At 34.9% G+C, this 19,832-nt stretch overlaps 1 protein-coding gene and 1 long non-coding RNA gene across 3 annotated transcripts in view; one reads left to right on the top strand and one right to left on the bottom strand.

Moving 5' to 3' along the window:
- LOC144381396 (uncharacterized) overlaps window positions 1–8,292 on the bottom strand; it is a 69,633-nt gene extending 61,341 nt beyond the window's left edge. Inside the window, exon 1 of the long non-coding RNA XR_013446578.1 lies at window positions 8,189–8,292. This is a non-coding gene — a long non-coding RNA (uncharacterized LOC144381396). The remainder of the gene's footprint in view (window positions 1–8,188) is intronic.
- Window positions 1–19,185, top strand: part of GLRA3 (glycine receptor alpha 3) — a 195,670-nt gene extending 176,485 nt beyond the window's left edge. For both annotated transcript variants that reach the window (XM_036092328.2, XM_036092327.2), the window contains 2 exons: window positions 11,088–16,219; window positions 16,440–19,185. In XM_036092328.2, the coding sequence (XP_035948221.1) occupies window positions 11,088–11,366 (279 nt within the window). In that variant the 3' untranslated portion in view covers window positions 11,367–16,219; window positions 16,440–19,185. The remainder of the gene's footprint in view (window positions 1–11,087; window positions 16,220–16,439) is intronic.
- The last annotated feature ends 647 nt before the right edge of the window (window positions 19,186–19,832 follow it).

The raw sequence follows: 19,832 nt of genomic DNA, 5'->3' as shown, positions 1-19,832 counted from the left end.
TGTATTATTTTATGTCACTCCATAATTCTGAGTTGGCACTGAATGAATCTAACATATTGTGCTAGGAATAGATATATGGGTATTTAAAAAATTATTTTATTGATTTCTCATCAATCTCCTAAAATGTATGTATTCCATTTTTATGTTATTTTATTTTAAGTATTCATCTTTTCAAGCTTACTTTTTACCATTTAATAATTTCCAAACCATTTCCAAATCTAAATTCAATACGCCAAACATAAACTTGGCTAATTCATAACTAATTCACGTGTCATCAAGAATAAATGCAAAATTCTCCTGGGAACTAGATTTCAAAGAATTTTATATTGACAATTGACCTGCAACTATAAAGTATCTTTAACTACATCCATAATTGTATTCTTTTAAGCTTTTCAAATTTCAAAATAATATAGAAATGTATACAGATGTATTAAACTGAGTATTTTATTTTAAGCTGGCATTTATTTTGGAAAAAGAATTTTTAATTTATTCACATATTTCATCTTACCTCAGAATTTTTTCTAAGTGATGGCTATTTTCCTGACAAAAATAAGCCACTGCTATGTTTATTAGTAATTTTTTTTTCAAAATCCACACACTGAAATCATGTAAGTGGAAATTAATAGCAATTCACTTTTCCTTCCTTTGTCACTTTCCTATTTGGCAATTAGAAGTTACAGAAAATTATTTTAACAGAAAGACCTCTGGCATAACTACTAAACATCTTGAGTGTATATAGAACACCCAAAGGCACCTACCAGGAGGGAAACATTAGGATGAAGATAATGTATTTAATGCTGTTGTATCTCACAGCAGTTCACACAATAAATCATCACTCATGCCATCTTAGAGGCTCCATGTTTTATTACCACTCACTAGTAAGCTTCATGTCTTCACCATTTCCACACCCAAAAATAAGATTTTTTTTGGGGGGGGGTCATTTTTGAGGAATAAGAAGAGGATAGGAAGTTAATTCTTATCTCACATGTAGGTTAATATATATATTTTTTGTGATGGAGATGAAGCAATTCAACTGAATGACTAAGTCTACCCTTGGATTTCTATTTTTAATATTTTTAGTTATAATATGCATGTTAGTGTGAGTCAGCCTTTGGCCTAGTTCTCTAATAAAATGAAAAAGCATGTAGAATGTTTCACAATGTGGTATTGATGCTTAATTACTGAAATATTTTTCTCACTTTCAAACAGTGAAAACAGGTCCTCCTTACAGAGAGAATTATATACTAACTAAATGGGTTTTTACATTTTTCATTGCCTACCCTTCTAACCTGCTTAAAGCATATTAGGAGGTTTTACTTGTGAATAAATTAAGCCATTTCTTCAATTTTACCTTTTTAATCAGCCGTGTTCTTTTGCTCATTTTTAGTTCATTCTATTTAATCTTTATTATTGCCTATATTTTGAGTTGGAAAGTGCTTAATTTTATGAATATTAATTACTGGCCAACACATAGCATCAGAGTCAAAAGTTTTAGATGTTTGTCTAAACCCTTTGCTTGCTTGGCCTTCAGTCTCTTAGAAACTGAAGCTGAAGATGACTGTAGAAAACAGAATTATCCCCAAGAAATATCTGAGTACTAATTGGAATAAAGAGTATCAGTGCACAACTAAACACACATAAACACAGGGCTGAGTTTTACAAAACAAAGAAATTACTTCGGCTCATAAAATAGTTTGATGCGCCTTCTAATATAGTAATCTAATACTAATAGTGAACTATTGAAATGTTTCATCCATGCTTAAAATTATTATTTTAAGTGCAGCCTTTGAAAAAAAAAAAACTGCTATAGGCCAGTCATTTAACAACACAACAACAACAACAAAATCACATGACTTTTTTGCAGTCCCAGGGTCCCTGCTCTCTCCCTCATTCTCGGGCCTCCTGGACTGTTGGGCCAGATTCCAATCAGGCCCAACAGAGCTGAGATCCTGTTTCTGAAGAAGTGAGATGTTTCCACGTGCCTTATCTCATGGGCACACCCAAAATACTTGTGCTGTTTCAAAGAACATGTTCAAAACACTAATGACTCCTTGACTGCAGAAACTAGATTTGCAAAGAATCCTAGCAAAACCCATTTATTGTTAACAATATGACAGTGAAGGCTATGGCAGCAACTTCAGTTTTAGGCCCTTGGTTAATTTTTAGTGCAACAGTATGCAAGTGCAAGGCCATCTGCAGAGTAAGCATTGGGGCTGGCCTATTTTCTATAGTACTTTGTTGCTAGTTTGGTATTTAAAATACCTAATAGGACAATGATTCAAGTTGTTATTAGTATTTTCCTTTCAGGTTGTGTATTATGCAATTTCCATAATAACACAATTATAACAAACAAAATATTAAAAAATACAATAACAGTAATTTGAGTACTTTATCAAGTGTTTTATATTCTTTCCCTCACCCTAAAAAAAACCTGCTAGATAGTGCTATAATCTTTCCCTGGGATAAGAAACCAAGAATCTGAGAGTTAAATAATGAAGACAACCCAGACTCCGGGCAACAGACGATGAATGCTTAATTATACATTTGCATTTTGAATGTCAATCTTGAGTCAGATTTTAAATTTGGACCATCCAGTGTTTTTGTGACATAGGAAATAATTGAAAATTACTTCCCCTAGCACATATGTTTTATAATTGCAAATACCCAAGCTATTTTCATGTTTTTAGAACCTAAATTCTCCTCAACATCTTGGTGTTATTGCCATTACCAGGGAACAAGTATTTGAACAAGACATTTTCACCTGGGAAATGTTTTTACTGAAATTAAAAGTTTCTATTTTTCCAACTCCACAATTAATCAGAAATATGATATGTTAGTGAAATCATCTTCCAGATGCTTTTGAAAACAATAATGCACTAAATCACACTGTAACACATAATTATCCGAAACCTATTGCCCAGGATATCCTTAGGCCCTGTCGATTTAAAATGGATAAGGATACAGATCATATAGATTGCCTTATGTATAGCCCTACCTAGAAACAGTCTTACTTAAAAGCAGAAATTATTAAATAGTAAAATACAGTTAAATACTAACACAAACGTCATCCCAGAGTATGTTTTCATAAACTGCCACTTAACATGTAAATTAGAGTATTAGAAGAATCCAAAGAATGTTACCTCACTAAAAATTCAAGCCTACTAGGATAGATACATCGTGCCTCTTGGAAACGCTTGTTTCCACAACTTGACTGTGCATTCCGATCATCTAGAGAGCTTGGTGGAAATGCAGATTACTGGGACAACCTAAAGGCTAATGAGTTCCAACCTCCACAATTGCCCATCCAGAAAACTGGATCTCAGCAAGCCCTCCCAAGACAGGTGTTGGACTTGTATGAGAAACATTGCCTTCCCCTAGACTGTCATTATTGCATGCACATAGAATGATGGTAATCTTACAAGTTGTTGCCAAATTTTATGAGGGACCATCTTTACATAAAGACGATTAAGTTTAAATTGTTCCAGTGTGTCATTTTTCTATTAAAACCAACATCCGAATGTCAAGTAGCTTTGTTCATTACCGCACCATAGCCCTGATTACAGGTTTGAGGAAGCAATCATGCTTATGAGGCAGAAATAAGCTTTAATCTCATATGTCATTTACTTAACTATACAGAAGGACAAAAGGCAGGAGAAACAGCAAAGAAAGTATCTTCCTCTAATTGGGAGGCTTCACGAGATTCCAGTGCACAAGATGTCTTGTCCCCTCACCCACAGAGAGTATGAATGTCTTCCTAGTTTAGAGAAATAGATATAGTATCATAAGTAGCAATGATCCCTTTAGCTAGAAAATGCAATCATGGACTCAGAACCATTATATCAAGTATATAATATATATCTCATATATTACATCAGAACCATTATAACACAAAAGAAGTACCTGTCAGGTGGGAAGGACAGAATTGTGTCCCAGCATTGCTCCTGACTCCTCACACTTCCACCACCAGACACTAGAAACTTATTAAAGGCATTCCTCGTTACTATCACTCATACCCACAGCATCTACACACTCATCTAGTGAACTAGCCAGCTCTTACGTCCTTGTCACCCTGTCTTTAGTAGTAAGTGTTTTAATTGCTCGTTCCAACTTCTATTTAAATGCCTTTGTTATGTTGTTCTCATGGCCCATTTTATACACTGGTCATGTTTAAATGTATTCCTTTGTCCAATGAGATCTGTTCCAGGAGCCCAGACTGATATAAAAACACTTTGTTCCAAGCCATTAATAGTATTTTCAGCTGTGGCTTGTTAACAGTATAAACAAAGCCCAAGATGGACTCACTGTCTATTTCTGCCAAAATCCACTGAATCCCCCAGGAGCCATAATCAAAGACCTTAGTATTCCATCTGCCAGCTACGTGTTAGCACTTACACTCAGGAGATTTAGCTCAAAGGCAATTTTCAGGCAATATTTTCTTTCATTAATATTCAGGTCAAGCTCTCACTACATCAGCGGCTCTATTGGACAACAGAGGAATGTGTCACGGTTTTGTCCATTGCTGCGTGGCCTGCACACCACCATGGCCACATCCATGGCCTGTCCAAGACATCTGCTTTGGCATTCTAGTCCCCTTCTGAGCCAGCAACTAGGCAGGGACTACTTGACCTAATTCAATTCTACCCTAGAATTTGTATAAGGAATTTCATCAACCACCCTGGGATGTTCTTAATTGTCCACTTAACCCAGCCCATTTGCCTGACCATAAGGCCACTGGCTAGGGCCAGGAGTCTCTGAATATCCAGATATGACTCTGAGAGCAAGAACCAGTTCTTCTGATACTGCCACACATACTGGGTCTCAAGTCAGCCCATTTTGTAGACTTACCTTGCTTTCTTCAACTACACTTTTTTTTTATTAGACTGCAGGTATGGTTTGAGTCCTGACCTTCTATATAAAAGTTTCCATCAGTGAACCAGGTGACCTGTTTTGTCTCAGTGGGAAGAGAATCATGAGGTTCATATCACTTACTCCAGGTAGCTCAACTGGAGATTCCATCTCTGGGCCATTGTCCAATAGGCCACCTTTTTCATGGATATGATTTACTTTGCCTGAGTAATTCCCCTTAGCTTGTTCCTCAATAATATCATTTTCATTTTATTAGGTCACTTAGATTGAAATACCTTGCTGACATTTTAAATCTAAATATAGGCCGGTGCCTTTCAGTTTCCTTCAGTTTAGGGACTGTTTCTACCTGAGCACAAGAGAATGCCAGTAGTTGTCATTCAAATAGATTAAACCTACTCACAGCATGGAGAGTTTTCTAGTCTAGAATTCTAACAGCCATCTTAGGGCACCACCTTTGAGCCTTTTCCGGAAATGCCAGTCAACATGTGTGTTAGTAGCAGATACCCCTAGAGCGGATGAATGGTAAGGCCTCAGAGAGGTTACTTGGGCTATTGCCTGCCTCAGACCCACCCCCCTGTTCGCCCCTCTTCCCCTTTCCAATTCAGTCTGTCTTCTAGTCACTTTATACAAGAGGGCCACAGAAATCAGAATATATCTGCCAAATTTCAAAAAGTGCTAGAGCTGGTTTTCTCATGGGGGGATGCAGAAGAGATAACAGTTTGTCCTTTATTGTTTATAAATTGTGTCTAATGGTTTACCCAGATTATTTCCAGAAACTGGACCGAGGGGACGAGGCCCTGAATTTCAGCTGAATTAGTCAGTCTTCTTTCCCTAGTCACTAGTTCTCAAACCCTCCCTTGACTTTCTCCTCAGAAAGGGAAACTACCATTTATCATTAACCAACTTCCTTTTGACAGTGACATGGTGATCATATGCTGTAGAATTCAGGTTTCCTTAATTGGGTCTACCCCACAGGAAGACACACAGTGTCAGACTTTTTCCTTTACATCGGCCTTAAAAAGAAAGCCGTGTTCAAGTCTGTCAAAGCATACCAGCCTTGGGGCGGCTGGCTGGCTCGGTCGGCGGAGCATGCAACTCTTCATTGTGGGGTTGTAAGTTTGAGCCCCATGTTGGGTGTAGAGATTACTTACAAATAAAAATCTTAAAAAAAAAAAAAAAAGGCATACCAGCCTCCTTTGTCCTGAAACGCTTCTGTTTTTCCCGTTTATCATGGTAGAGGCTGTTGGGCGACTTCTTTAGTGACCCCAGGTGGTCAGCAGTCAGACTGCAGGCCCCATTTGGCTTTATCATAAGCCAGATAGAGCTATTCTAGAGAAAACTAAGGAAGGACTAGCATCCCTGCTTCCACTATTTCCTTAATCAGAACTAAGAGTTTCATTTACCTTCCTGGAATCTTGTGCTGCTTAATAGTTCCCACAGGGGAAGGTTGAGGTGGTTCTTAGGGCTTCCTGTGTTAGGACATCCATCCAATTCCAACTGGAAAGCCCAAGATTAAGTTCAAGCCAGAAATGGCAAGGTCCTTCATTCACGTGTCCCATCCTTTCCAGTTATGCATTTAACCCAAGGTGATAGCACCCACTGGAGAGCCCACACGGCACTGGGCAAGGAGAGCCTGGCCTTCAAAGCCGGTCTTTATTTCAACGGCCTTAATGGATGGAGTAACCTCAGCAATTTCTATCAGTGCTTTTTGTTTCCACCCCCCATCAGCATCATTGATTTAACTTCTGAGTTGAAAGCAGCAGATTTAACAGGGCTCCTTCAGGGAAGCAGCTGCCGGAACTGCAACGGATTTCCTTCCTCCCAGCTGGCAAGAACGTGCCAGGAAATCTGTCATAGGACTCCTGTCAATTTTCATTCCATGTCTTAGAGGTCACCTCATGGATTTACCTCTGGCCATGCTCTTTCTTCTGAATAGCCCAGATAGTTTTTCCCATCAGTGAAACCCAGCATGGCAGCTATAAAAGCAAGCATCCCCATGACTCATACATACCCTCCTGCCTTTCCAAAAGGAGAGCCACATGGGAAACCCATGCCTGGGGGACTCCCCTAATCAGAGTGTCTACCAGAGTTGAGATCAGAGAACGTGGTTTGGCTAGGCTTATTTTTATTCATCGTATGGCCAGCACAGGTTGGCTACTTCTTTCAAAGGACTGTTCAATTTCACAGCAGTGAGAGAACTAGGGAGCTGGTTCTCAGCATAGCCTCATACCACCCCAAGCTTTCCCCGAAAGGGTCACTGATTCCATGCCTGCCAGGAAGTGCAACAAGCTAGAAGTTAGCATTCACAGTCAACATTGCTTTTCATGTTTCTTTTCATTCCTGTGGCAATTAACCTAAAGATCCTAGAAACACTGATTCCCCAGATAGTGGCTGGTACTTCACAGTGAAGAGAATGTTATGTTAGAATTGCTTTTTCCAAAACGGTAGCTATAAGCCACAAAAGGCTATGGAGCACTGGAAATGTAGAGTCTGATCTGAGGTACATTACAAATATGCACTGATTTCAAGGGCTTAGTAGGAAACAAAGAATGTAAACTATCTCCTCAATTTTTACTTTGAGGAAATGTTTAAATCACATTTAGGACATACTAAGTTAAGGAAAATATAATACTAAAATTAATTTCACCTCTTTCTTTTAACTTGTTAAAATGTAGCTAATGTAAAATTTAAATTGAAAATTATACACATGGTTTTCATCTGTGGCTCGCATTAGATTTCTATTGGACAGGCCTACAGGATACTCATGAGTTTCCTGTGTTGCTTTCCTGGGGTTGCCAAGAAGTACCATCAGGATTAAATGCAGAGTCCTTCCAAGTCCCAAGTGGACTTTCATGTTCATCTTGAGCCAAGGCCATGAAGCTGCTTGCTCTACTTACTCTAATTTCTCTTTCTGCCAAGTGGTTTCAGTTTCATAGATAATCAGTGAAATAGGAGAGAAGAAATTCCTTGTATTTTGAGCCACTTTCCCCTCAGTTCCTTCACCCCGGTCTCCTTCAGTTTTATTTCATTAATCACCCATCTGCCAATTCGACAAGGGAGAATTCTGTGTCAGCCACATCCTGATAGCAAGAGTTACCCCGGTTATTTTCTGCAGAGCTTGGGCAACCTCAACCCCAGGGTGGATCAGGATCACATTCTCACCAAACTCCCTCCTAGAACTCTGGGCCATATTGAGCCTGAAACGATCTGAAAGCCCGGTCAACTTCCGTCACCACCCCTGAAATCTGAGGCGAAGATTGCCAATCAAGCCCTCCGGACACAACAGGCTTTATAACCTATTATAAAGTTTACTCAGTCCTACCGGAGCGTGCGAGGCAGCCAACCCATCAGACGCAGCACCTTCATCTTATCGGGAGGCAGGGAGTTGCTTGAGAGAACAGCTGTTTTTGTTCTCATCAACAGGCCACGGAGAAGCACTGCCTCGGACAAACGTCAAGGCCTATATTATATTTCATCGGCGCAGAGAAGCCACAGCCTTGATTTCTTACCAAGCCTGTGTACATTCTGGTCACGTAGGCCCCACACAGCAACCCCTGTGCAGTAAATGTAGCCAACTCCACGTTCCCCACTTAGTTTAACTCTATTGTTTTCAAGGAAATGCTGTGGAAAGAATCAGCAGTCATTCCTCAGCCCAGGCCTGATGTTAACCCTCTACTTGCACTTATGTGGAAAGATACAGCTGAAAATATTGTCGCTGATCACTGAATATCTTAAATCTTAAAGAGATTTTTTGAGATGAGCAACTGGGGGTCTTTAAGGTTTCAAAATAGTAAGTTCTTCAGAATAGATGGTTAGAAAGGTAGTCAGTGGGGGTAGAAGGTTAGAGATACAAACTTCCAGTTAAAAGATAAATTAAGGGGCGCCTGGGTGGCTCAGTCAGTTAAGCGTCTGCCTTCGGCTCAGGTCATGATCCTGGGGTCCTGGGATCGAGTCCCACATCGGGCTCTAAGCAAGGAGCCTGCTTCTCCCTCTGCCTGCCATTCCCCCTGCTTGTACTCTCCTTCACTCTCTCTCTGGCAAATAAATAAATAAAATCTTAAAAAAAAAAAAAAAGATAAATTAAGTACTAGGACTGTAACATACATACAACATGACCACCAGAACTAATGCTGCTGCATGATCTACAGAAAAGTTGTTAAGGGAGTAGGTCCTAAGAGTTCTCATCACAAGAAGAGATTTTTTCCTTTTCCTTTTATTGTTATCTATAGGAGATGATGGGTATTAACTAAACCTGTTGGGATAATCATTTCACCATATATGTAAATCAAACTGTCATCTGTACACCTTAAACTTATACAGCGACATAGGTCAGTTGCTTCTTAGTAAAACCGGTGTGGGGGCGGGGGGGACAAAAGTAAGTGAATCCTACTTTACAAAACACAGTAGCTAAATCCTAAAATTCTAGTATTTTTGTAATTTATCTCTTAATGGTTCAACTAATATGTCAACACCTCATCGTAAATGTTCATTGAGAAATTACTTTTTGTCCTATTTTGAGATGGATTTTTTTTTCGACACATGGGTCAATATAGGTTAAAAGGCTGTTTTATACTTCAGCACTCAGCTGACTTGCACTCAAAATTAGACAAATTATCCAAACAAACTATATCTTTTTTCTGGAATGCAAACACCAGCATGATTTCCTAAACTATAAGGGTGTTACTTTAGCACTTACATACAAACGGTTTAATTTCTTGTATATCCACTTTTTTCCAAGACATAGAAAATTCAAGGCAAACAATAATTTAGCTTTAAAATTTCCATGGAAGTTAAAAAATTGCCAGTATAAATGAATATCCTTATTAAAGAGTAGTGAAAAATCAATTTCCAATTTTTATAAGATTACAACAGTAGTTATGTGTAATTAGGATCCTTAGCTTTTATTTCAGACTGGTTTCCTCAAAATTCAATTGCTCATACATCCTAAGGTTAAGTATTTTCCAATAATTATTTGTTTTTGTCATGTGAAATTGCCTTACTCCATAATTCCCAAAAAACTATTTTATACATTATTACATAAACTTTGGTCATCTTCTCATGTTTAGAATCCATTTTAATTTCAATTTTTCACTTTCATATTTTGTAATATACTGTTCATTGAGCCTCTACTTTCACAGACTCAAAATAATTTTTCAAGAGTTTGAGCCAATTACTTTTTGTTTCCTATATTACTATTAAAAATTACTTTCATAAAGGGAGAGCTGTAGCAACTTTATAAAATGTCATCTTTTAAACTTTCAGTTTTAGTAGCAAAAAAACTAATTAATTGGCAATCATCTATTGTTGCATTCTAAATAAGTGCATTTAATTAAATTACTCGTTAATGAATTTCATTATAAACTCCTAAATACCATATTTTCCTATCACAAACACATTTCATTTATCATATTTCATTTTTCCTTTAAATTTTGGTTTTCTTTTCATGTACGTATATATGTATATGGAGAATTCTTTAATTTGCAACATTCAAGAGAAAAGTAACATAAGTTAAATAATAGGTTTTGGAACATAGTGAGTTAAACAATTTTCCTTAACGTGAAATAAACTTCTGCCAAATTTCATTCGTAATTTCAACTCAGTCAATGTACCTGAAAAGTAATTGCATATAAATTAGAACATGTGACTATCTTATAGTCTTCCAAATGGGTTAGCATAAAGCAGAGAAGTGACATTAAGGGAGGATAACAAAAACCAAGCAGTATTCTTGAGCTGTACTGTATTTTCCAGTGAAGTAATGTAAAAAATCATAGGAAGTAAACATTAAAGTTTGCCTCTATGAAAAAGAAAAAATCCAGTCAATGATCTTGATATATCCCCCTTTGACATCGTATATTTATCCATTTAAACACATAATGTAAAACCTAGTATATGAATATATAACACATAATATCACAATAGGTTCTTTTTCTTGCTCAATTTATTTAGATATTCTAACAATATGTAGACAATATCAGAATGTATAGTTGTCCCAATAAAACACATTAGTTGAGAGTTTCATATTTCTTAATGGACACATTTATATGATGCAGCAAGATAAATCAATAAAACTTGAATGGGAAAAAAAGCAACTCAATCTTTATCTACTTCAGTTATCTTTCCATTACAATAATGGTAACATTTATTCATGATAAAGTTTTAGTTATGATTCTGAAATACATGCTCTATTCCATGACTAAAGTGTTTTCTCATGTTTTTCTTAGGATGATGAGGTAAGGGAAAGTCGATTCAGCTTCACAGCCTATGGAATGGGACCATGTCTGCAAGCAAAAGATGGTGTGACCCCAAAGGGCCCAAACCATCCTGCCCAGGTAATGCCGAAAAGTCCTGATGAAATGAGGAAGGTTTTTATCGACAGAGCCAAGAAGATTGACACCATCTCTCGAGCCTGTTTCCCATTAGCCTTTTTGATTTTTAATATTTTCTACTGGGTTATCTATAAAATTCTTAGGCATGAGGATATTCATCAGCAACAAGATTAAGCCTCTGGGGGCATGCAAGTGCAAATGATCAATTCAAAAGAAAGTTTCTTTGCCATAGGTGTGTGTATATGTGTGTGTGTGATGTACAAATGATGACCATCATATTAAAATGACATATGGGAAGGTATTGTTATGATATGCTATGCAAAGTCACAAGGCAGATTAAGGGTCTTTTAATGGATACAAAAATATATATTATAAGGATTCTATTTCATATTAATTTAAGATTTTCTGTCCTTTCACAGTATATCATGTAAGTGGAACTATTATTGCCAATGTGTTTGTATTGTTATATGAAATCACATAATAGTACATGTGAAAACTACTTTGGAAATTCTTGGTTTTCAGTTCAATGACATTAAATCTTACAAAAGTAAAATTTGCACAATTAACTTTATAAATGGAAAAAGTAGAAATGTTGAAGATTTTAAATATCAGTAGCTTGAGGTTTTAAAATATTTTCTTGTACTGTAGCTACAAAACAGAAAAGTAATCAATTAATTCAGTAGAAAACTCAGTAATTGAGGATTGTACATACAAATACCATGGGGTCAAGTTATGTAATACCAAGAAAAATTCAAATTATAAAATTAAAACTTATGTACTACCAAAAAATTCAAATTATAAAATTAAAATAAAAAAAATTTAGTATTTACATACTAAATTTAATTGTTTAGAACACAAAATTTCCCTCTTTGGAAATTTAAAACAAATAGCTTAAGAGATCATATTATATACAAAATCTACTTTTCTTAACTTTATAGCTCTATAAATGAAGATGGAAATACTGAAAACAACAGCATTGTTTTTAAATAAGTGTTATAGCTGTGTATTTTGAGTTATTGCCAGATACCACAGAATGCAAGCCAGCACCCTTGTTTTGTTAGATTTTTAATAGCTGCTTAATTGTCTATACGTAATTATGTTTAATGTTTTGATATAATTGAACAAAGTTCAGTAAGATTTTTATATTTTAGCTTAGAATGAGACTTTAAAATTCAATGGGATTATAGTATTTACATTTTGATAAAAATGAATTTAATTAAAACAAAAATGGATTTATGAAAGATTTTTTTAAAAAGAACAGTTTCCCATCAAAGTTATATGGGTTCAAACTCTTAGCTCCCAATGTAAGGAGGGAAGATTTTAATTCTAAATTATATAAATAAGTCATTTCTATAAAATGAGGATTGGTTGTTTTTATATTTCTGAATTAATTATTTCAATATATATGCCATGCAGTAGATGTGAATAATTTTAAATAAAATTTTTACTTAAAATTTATCAACAACCCCATGGAATTATTTTAACTGCAATGGGGCATTAACTCATTTCATGCAGCGTAATTAAGTACAAATATATGATAGAGTTCTCGGTGAAATTGCACTGGACTCTAATTCTTTTTCAGTTTGGCAATTTTTTGCATTATTTTTTACCAGTATTGTTTTATTTTTAAAAAGTTCTAGAGTGCTTTTTAGATACGTTTAATGATTGGTCAGATTTGCTAAATGGAAACTCAATGTGCCAAATGATTGACAGAGAAAGGTTTAAACATTAAGAAAACAATTTACTCAAATTTAAGAGGAAAAAATAAGCCAGTCTTTTAATCATATGGTATTATTTTCTAAACTTTAACCACTCTCAAACTAAAAGCAAGAACTACCATTTAATGTTAAAAGTTTCTCAATGTTATTGAACTTTGGTCTACCCAATAGTAGTTTGTAAAAACAACTTTTGAAAAAATAATGTTTATTCGGCAATTTTTGCTAGTGGAGGACCAAACTGCCCTCCTTTATAAATAAGTTAAAACACTATGTGGGAAAAAAAAAAAAATCATGTTTGTCATTAAATGCAAATGCCACAGCTGGAAGAAAGTGTTACTCTTTATTTACAGAGTAAGTGGGCCGGGACGTTGAACACAGTCTTTTTCATGTGGTGTGTATGAATCAAAACCATGGGAGTATATTCTTGTACTAAAGATAGATTAGATATGCTGCTTGTGTTCCCTGGGGATAAGCTGGGTGGTTTGAAGTTATGATAAACTACATTGTCTCAATATGCCTCTGAAATACTTGAATATATTTTTCTGTACTTTACACATCTTATTTCAAAAGTTCTCCATCATTGTTTCAATTAAGTGAATTCTGCCAGAAGCAAACAGAAATGTAATGAACTTCCTCCTCCAAAGAAATTCACAGACATCGCTTGTTTTCATATTTGAGAATATTAAAAAATGTCTCTTTTATCCCTCAAACTTGGAACGTAAAAATATTAGCCACAAGACAACTTGTCAGCAGGAGCATTGGTATGGTAGAAATCTCTTATCTTAAAAGTATTATACTTTGCTTGGGTATATATATTTATCATTGTCTTAACAATACTAAGAAAATACTCTGATGGTTGTGACTCATATGGGCAACAATGACAGTATTTGTATGACAGATTCCAAATTGTTTAAAGAAATGTGTCCCCCAGAATGAACTCTTACAGATTGTTTAAAACTGGAAAACTACATTGCAATTGGCATTTCAAGGTAGTAGTTGTCTCAGTAAGTTCTGTGTCAAATCCTAATATTTCAAATCCAAGCCAACAAAAAACTATTAGTGGTGAGAAAATTCAAATGTGTTCTTATACACTAATTACCCACATGCAAGTTGGAATTCTAATGCAGATATTCTGAAGTGTTTTAAAGTAGCCACATTAGAAAGTTTGTAACTTTTTGACATGCAGTTTATTGCAATTTTTCTTATTATTATGTATCTCAATCATTGAAATTTATGGTTCCATAGTATATGAATTTTTAGGAAACCTTGTATCTTAGCATATATATGCCATACTTCTTTCTTCCTCAAACATTAGAATTGAAGTTCATCTATAGTGGGGATCTAGAACTTTCTTTACTACTTAAAATAGATTCCAGAAAGAAACTGTAGAAGCAAGAAGGCCAAAGATCTTTAAAATTTCTCTAACCTTTCCACATGTTACTCAATGGCAATTACTCAACCTGCAGAGCCCAGCCAACTCCCAGCTGCTGTGTTTAAAAGATTGTATGACTACTTATTTTATTCTATAATTAATTCTTATTCTATGGATATAGTCTAATAACATTTACCCTAATTTTGAACTATAAATGCTTTAAAAACTATTTATCCCTAAAATATGAATACCTTAGGTTTATGAATTCCCAGGATCTTATGGAAGACCATGGAAATTTTAGAAAGAAAATGTGAAAAAGCAGGCCAACATGTTTAGCAGAAAAAAATTGTTGGCTACTTTAGCACTCTGTGTAACTGAAGTTGTTGTGATTTTAAGAGAAAGATAAATCTATCTTCCATACTATACATCCTATTTTTTAAAAATATACTTGTCTATTCTTAGCATGATATACCTCAACCTGCTAGTCACTTCAGAGGACTGAATGTTACATTGGCAGTTAAATTTTCTTCTCATCTATAAAGTACATTCCATGAAATGGACTCCAGGGAATATGGGAATTGCCAATATTAAAAGTAGAAAATACCCTCATATTAGAAGTAGGAAATTGGCAATACTGATATTCATAGATGTCCCTAACAACAACTAGAGCACTCTAAAAATGTAGCTCTTAGATTGAAAATGTGTCACAGTCCTTAGACCAATCAGTCATTAACAATATTTGAGGTCATGTCTCTTATTCCAGGACAGATTTCATGTACTTTGCAACAGAGGTAAGAGCAAAACCTCTCAAAATTTGTCAGCACATACCATCTGTATTTCTCATCGAGTTGATGCTGAACTAATAAAGCAAGGCTTTCCACGTATACAGCATAAATTTACATTTAATCTATTAATATTCATTGATGCTAACAAGGCAAAGACTATAAAGTAATGAGATGGGTTTAAACATATTAAAAGAATAAGTATGGGTTCTACCACAGGGCTTTGCATTTTAACGATCCAGCCAAGACAAATATAATCAATAGAAAATAGCTTATAAACTAATAGTAATCTTAGTTCACTGAGATTGGTCAAGAATTGTCTAGTGACTCAGAGAATATTTTTTTGTATCTTTATAATAGCAACCTTGTCTTTTGAATTACAATCACTTATTAAGCACAGTTATGATAACTACCTTTAATTTGGGGATTCAGTTTGGGAACCAGATAATTTTATTGCCTTTGCTTGGCTTCTGGACTGTTACTTGCTATTGTAGAAGTATTGAAACAGCACAATCAGTTCTGACAGACTATAAAGGTGCATCATCACTTGCTGGTTTCATGTGCATTTCAGAGAAAAATTTAGGCACAAAGACTGCACAATTTTTTTAAGTGACAAATTTTAATATCTCTTTAAACTGTACCTCAATTACCATATCTGCTCAAGCAAAAATAAAGGACTCTCTGGTACAGTTTTTCAAGTAATTTTGACAAGACCACTTTCTTTAACTGAACTTAGCTGAATAATGGGCAGTGGAAAAGTATGAAATGAAGATTAGAATTCTATAAAAGACTAAAATTTTGAATACAATGGCAACCAAGTCTTATTCTCCACAATGCCTTCATAATTCCTTTCTGCATTCTCTATTTCAGGACACCATGCCATTCGTAATAGTGTAGGGATAACCATGTCCATCTCAATAATCACCACATAGTCTTTAAACACAGTCAATCCTAGATTCCATGACATATATATTGTAGACCTTGAAGTGTATCAATTCATTCACTTTGACATTTCAAAGAGATGCTAAAATAAGAATTACTGCTTGTGGCTATAAGACAATCTGGTGATTTTTAACACAATATTCTAGAAAATACAATGTATATGGACATGACACACGGGTTCGCTCTTGATTGAATGAAATATCCATTATACCAGTCACACTCTTATTCCTTTCTTTCTTTTTTTTTTTTTTAAAGATTTTATTTATTTATTTGACAGAGAGAGACACAACGAGAGAGGGAACACAAGCAGGGGGAGCAGGAGAGGGAGAAGCAGGTTTCCCGCAGAGTAGGGAGCCCGATGCGGGGCTCGATCCCAGGACCCTGGGATCATGACCTGAGCCGAAGGCAGACGCTTAACGACTGAGCCACCCAGGCGCCCCTCTTATTCCTTTCTAAGAGGTGTCGTCCTCAGCAGATACATTGGCTTTTATTTTCTTGTTAGATCCTACAAAGAGTGGTAAAATATAGCAGTCCCATAATCTCATTGCTATATAAACTCTTCATGAATAAACAATCAATTGTACACTATGAGTTGTATTAATATAATTAACTTTGAAATTAAACTTTTGTCCCAGCCCCCATTTCTCTTTAGAAACATATTGATATTAAGCAGTGAACTTCCACAGGGCTGCAGCTGCTATTCTAATTACTTAAAAAAAGAAGTGATGCTTATTTTCTCCATTACAAAGATCTTAGAACCTGTGCATTATTAAAAATATAACTACCTATGATTTGCAAATAACAAGGGCAGGGAAAATATTCTGGAGAAGCCTCTCCCAGAAGTCAGACCAACAGAAAGAGAAATCCTGAGCTAATAGCAAAGATCCTCTCACTCATTCTTTTTCTTCTACACTTTCCATGTTAATGCTGCCTTCATCTCTTTCCTTTTCTATCTCATGCACAAATGCATTCACACATATGTGTGTATACACACACTCTTATAGGTTGTTAGTGGAATAAATTCCTTCAAATTGGAAATGCAAAGGAAGTCAACTTTTCTGGACAAAGTTAATAATTTTGTGATATGTTTTCAATATAAATGACTCTTGATGGGAAATATGAGCAGTGCAGTCATTTGATTTGGCCATCTCTTAAGGATGGAAGCATAATATTTTGCCTCAACAACACATGAACAAGCTACATGGGTCAAAATTTTCTCCAACTATTAACAATAGAATTCTAAAACACTACTTGGACTGTGTTTGAAGAATGACTAAATATTTGTCAGACCATTCTTCCAAAAAACAACTAGTAATAACCGGTAATGCTGGATGATTTCATGTCTTAACAGGCATTTTTCTCAGTATTTTTCATGGTTTACTCATAAGCAAAATAAAAGGAGAATTTTAGAGGTGATAGAATAAATGTTTTTATTTTTGTTTTAAAATAGTTTTAAAAAATAATGATTCTGATCGCTGGCTGTACATCAGAATCCCTTATGCATCTTTAAAAACATATAGAGGCTGAGGTTCAACACAGAAGATTGTAATCCAATCACTGACTAAACAAATATTTGTCAAGAACCTTCTATGAATCTGCCATTGTTCTAAGTGCTGAATTCAGTATGTTTGGAGTAAGACATGAAATTCTGGATTATTGGCAAAGTTCCACAAGTGAGAACAATTGATCTGAACATACATAAACCTATTTTTCCAAGAAGACTCAATTTAAACCTGAATTTTTAAATAATTTTTCTTTCTTCGAATTCATTTTAGCTCTCATTTACATTCTTAGAATTAAAAAATAAACCTTTGAGATGTTTCAGATCAACTTCCCTCCCAATGTCAGAATGTTCACCATTATATTCCTGATCCAAAATTATCCACATTCTTCTAAATTTCTTCAGTAACAGGTATCTCATTATTCTGAAGGCAGCCTGTTCCACTGTGACATAGATCTAAATGATAAAAGAAAGCTAATCTTTGTAAGAAATTACTTTTACTCCGTAAATTGCAAATAAGTCTACTCCATTCCCTGGAGACATTGCTTCATTTATTTTTTCATATCTTTTGTCTATGTTTAGGCTCAGTCAGTACCATTTTCTCAACCCCTTATTAACTGACTTTATTCTTATGTAAGCCATTTATAAATGCACTTTATGTATTAAACAATGATGAGACATTGTCAGGTTTATAAAATAATGAAATATAAAGTTAATTGTCTATGTAGATTTCTATGGAAATTATTTGCAGTAACTTTAAATGTCTTTCTCTAACATAGCAATAATTTTAAATTAAGTCCCTAAAAATATATTTCATCATACAAAGATATTATATAAAACCCTGCAAAATAATCTGCATTAAAAAAACTCTCAGCTAAATGTAAATCATATTTTTAGAGTAAAGCTAGAATAAAAATATAATGAATTAAGTTGTTGTATTTTAATAGTTGATTTCTCTCTTGCGGGAGCTTTAGTAAAGGTGCCTTCAGGCAGCCCCACTAGCACACACATTATCCAGCCTGGTTTGTTAATGTGAACAAAGAGAAGGGAGCTGTGGGTTAAAGGCCAGGAAGGGATTCGCATGTAAGACTGTGTTTAAACATGCTTGAATAATTTTGCACTCCTTCACTTTCATCTCTATGAATTATGCAATAGCCATTCCTTAATTCCTTAAATTTATATTTTAGTGTATGACAGATGATAATACGGGGGGGTAAAATAGAGTGAAGTGGCCCACCGTTTTATGATTATATAATATGCTGTGGAAAACAAAAGAAAAAGAAAATGTGCCATATATTCTCAATGTGCCATCTTAATATCACATACAGTGACTTTATTATTAGTGAGCCAAAATGTTTAAAAGACTACCAAAAAAAAAAAAGTATTGCTATTTTATGGTGTTAACTATTTTTCTGTAGATTTAAAATGTCTTCCTGGGTCTGATGTCTGTCTTCCTGTCAAGATGGTGTCATATTTTTTCAGGACATTATGCTGAAAATATATTTAAAAATGTATGCATGATTTTATCAACTTGTTTCTCATGATACTGTCTTTAGTTCAATTCTGCAACTAACAAACTCTCTAATCAGAGTCATTAACTCATGTACGGTATGCAGTATTTATCATGTAACTGTAGAAAATTTGATCAAAACCAATAAAAATTAACACTTTTCAAGGATGTGGATACCTCTTTTGTCCCATTTTTATAAAGATCAAATTTTATCAAAAGGTCGTGTTGTTTTCCTGATAAAAGTCATACTAGATTTCTGTTTTGACGGAAACTATCACATCGAGGTCACAAACCCAGTCATATATCATGCAGAGAAGCTTTAATATATGCATTCCATTATAGGAAAAGTATGCTAAGGGAAACAGGAATGGAGCTTTTCTACTCACAATAGAATGAGAGATGTGTTCGTATCTAGAAAAGTGATTTGACATTATCATATTTATAATTTTTATTTGAAAGCCTTTTCCTGAAAATCTACGTATTGAATAAACCACTTTTACCTCACTAGCCCATAAGGACCATTTCAGAATGGAACATTGGTGTTTTGTTGTTTTGTTTTGTTTTGTTTTTAATCTGGAATTTTTTTCCTCTACATGAGAAGGCTAGAGTTTAATGGTAAAGAAATAAGAGGAAAATTAATGTGTAAAAAATTCAAGAAAATATTGCAGTATGTGAAAACTAGTCTATCATTTGGGGACCACCTATAATTTATATGTAACAATATTTTACAGAATTTCAGATATTTATTGGCTGCACAAGGTTGAGGAAAATTGATAGACTGAAAATTCCTTGATGAGTTGGCCTTCACTAACTAC

The sequence above is a fragment of the Halichoerus grypus genome, chromosome 3 (assembly GCF_964656455.1).
Source record: "Halichoerus grypus chromosome 3, mHalGry1.hap1.1, whole genome shotgun sequence".
Lineage (NCBI taxonomy): Eukaryota > Metazoa > Chordata > Mammalia > Carnivora > Phocidae > Halichoerus > Halichoerus grypus.
The sequence above is the reverse complement of the archived record's forward strand: the minus strand, read 5'-3'. Positions and strand labels throughout refer to the sequence as shown.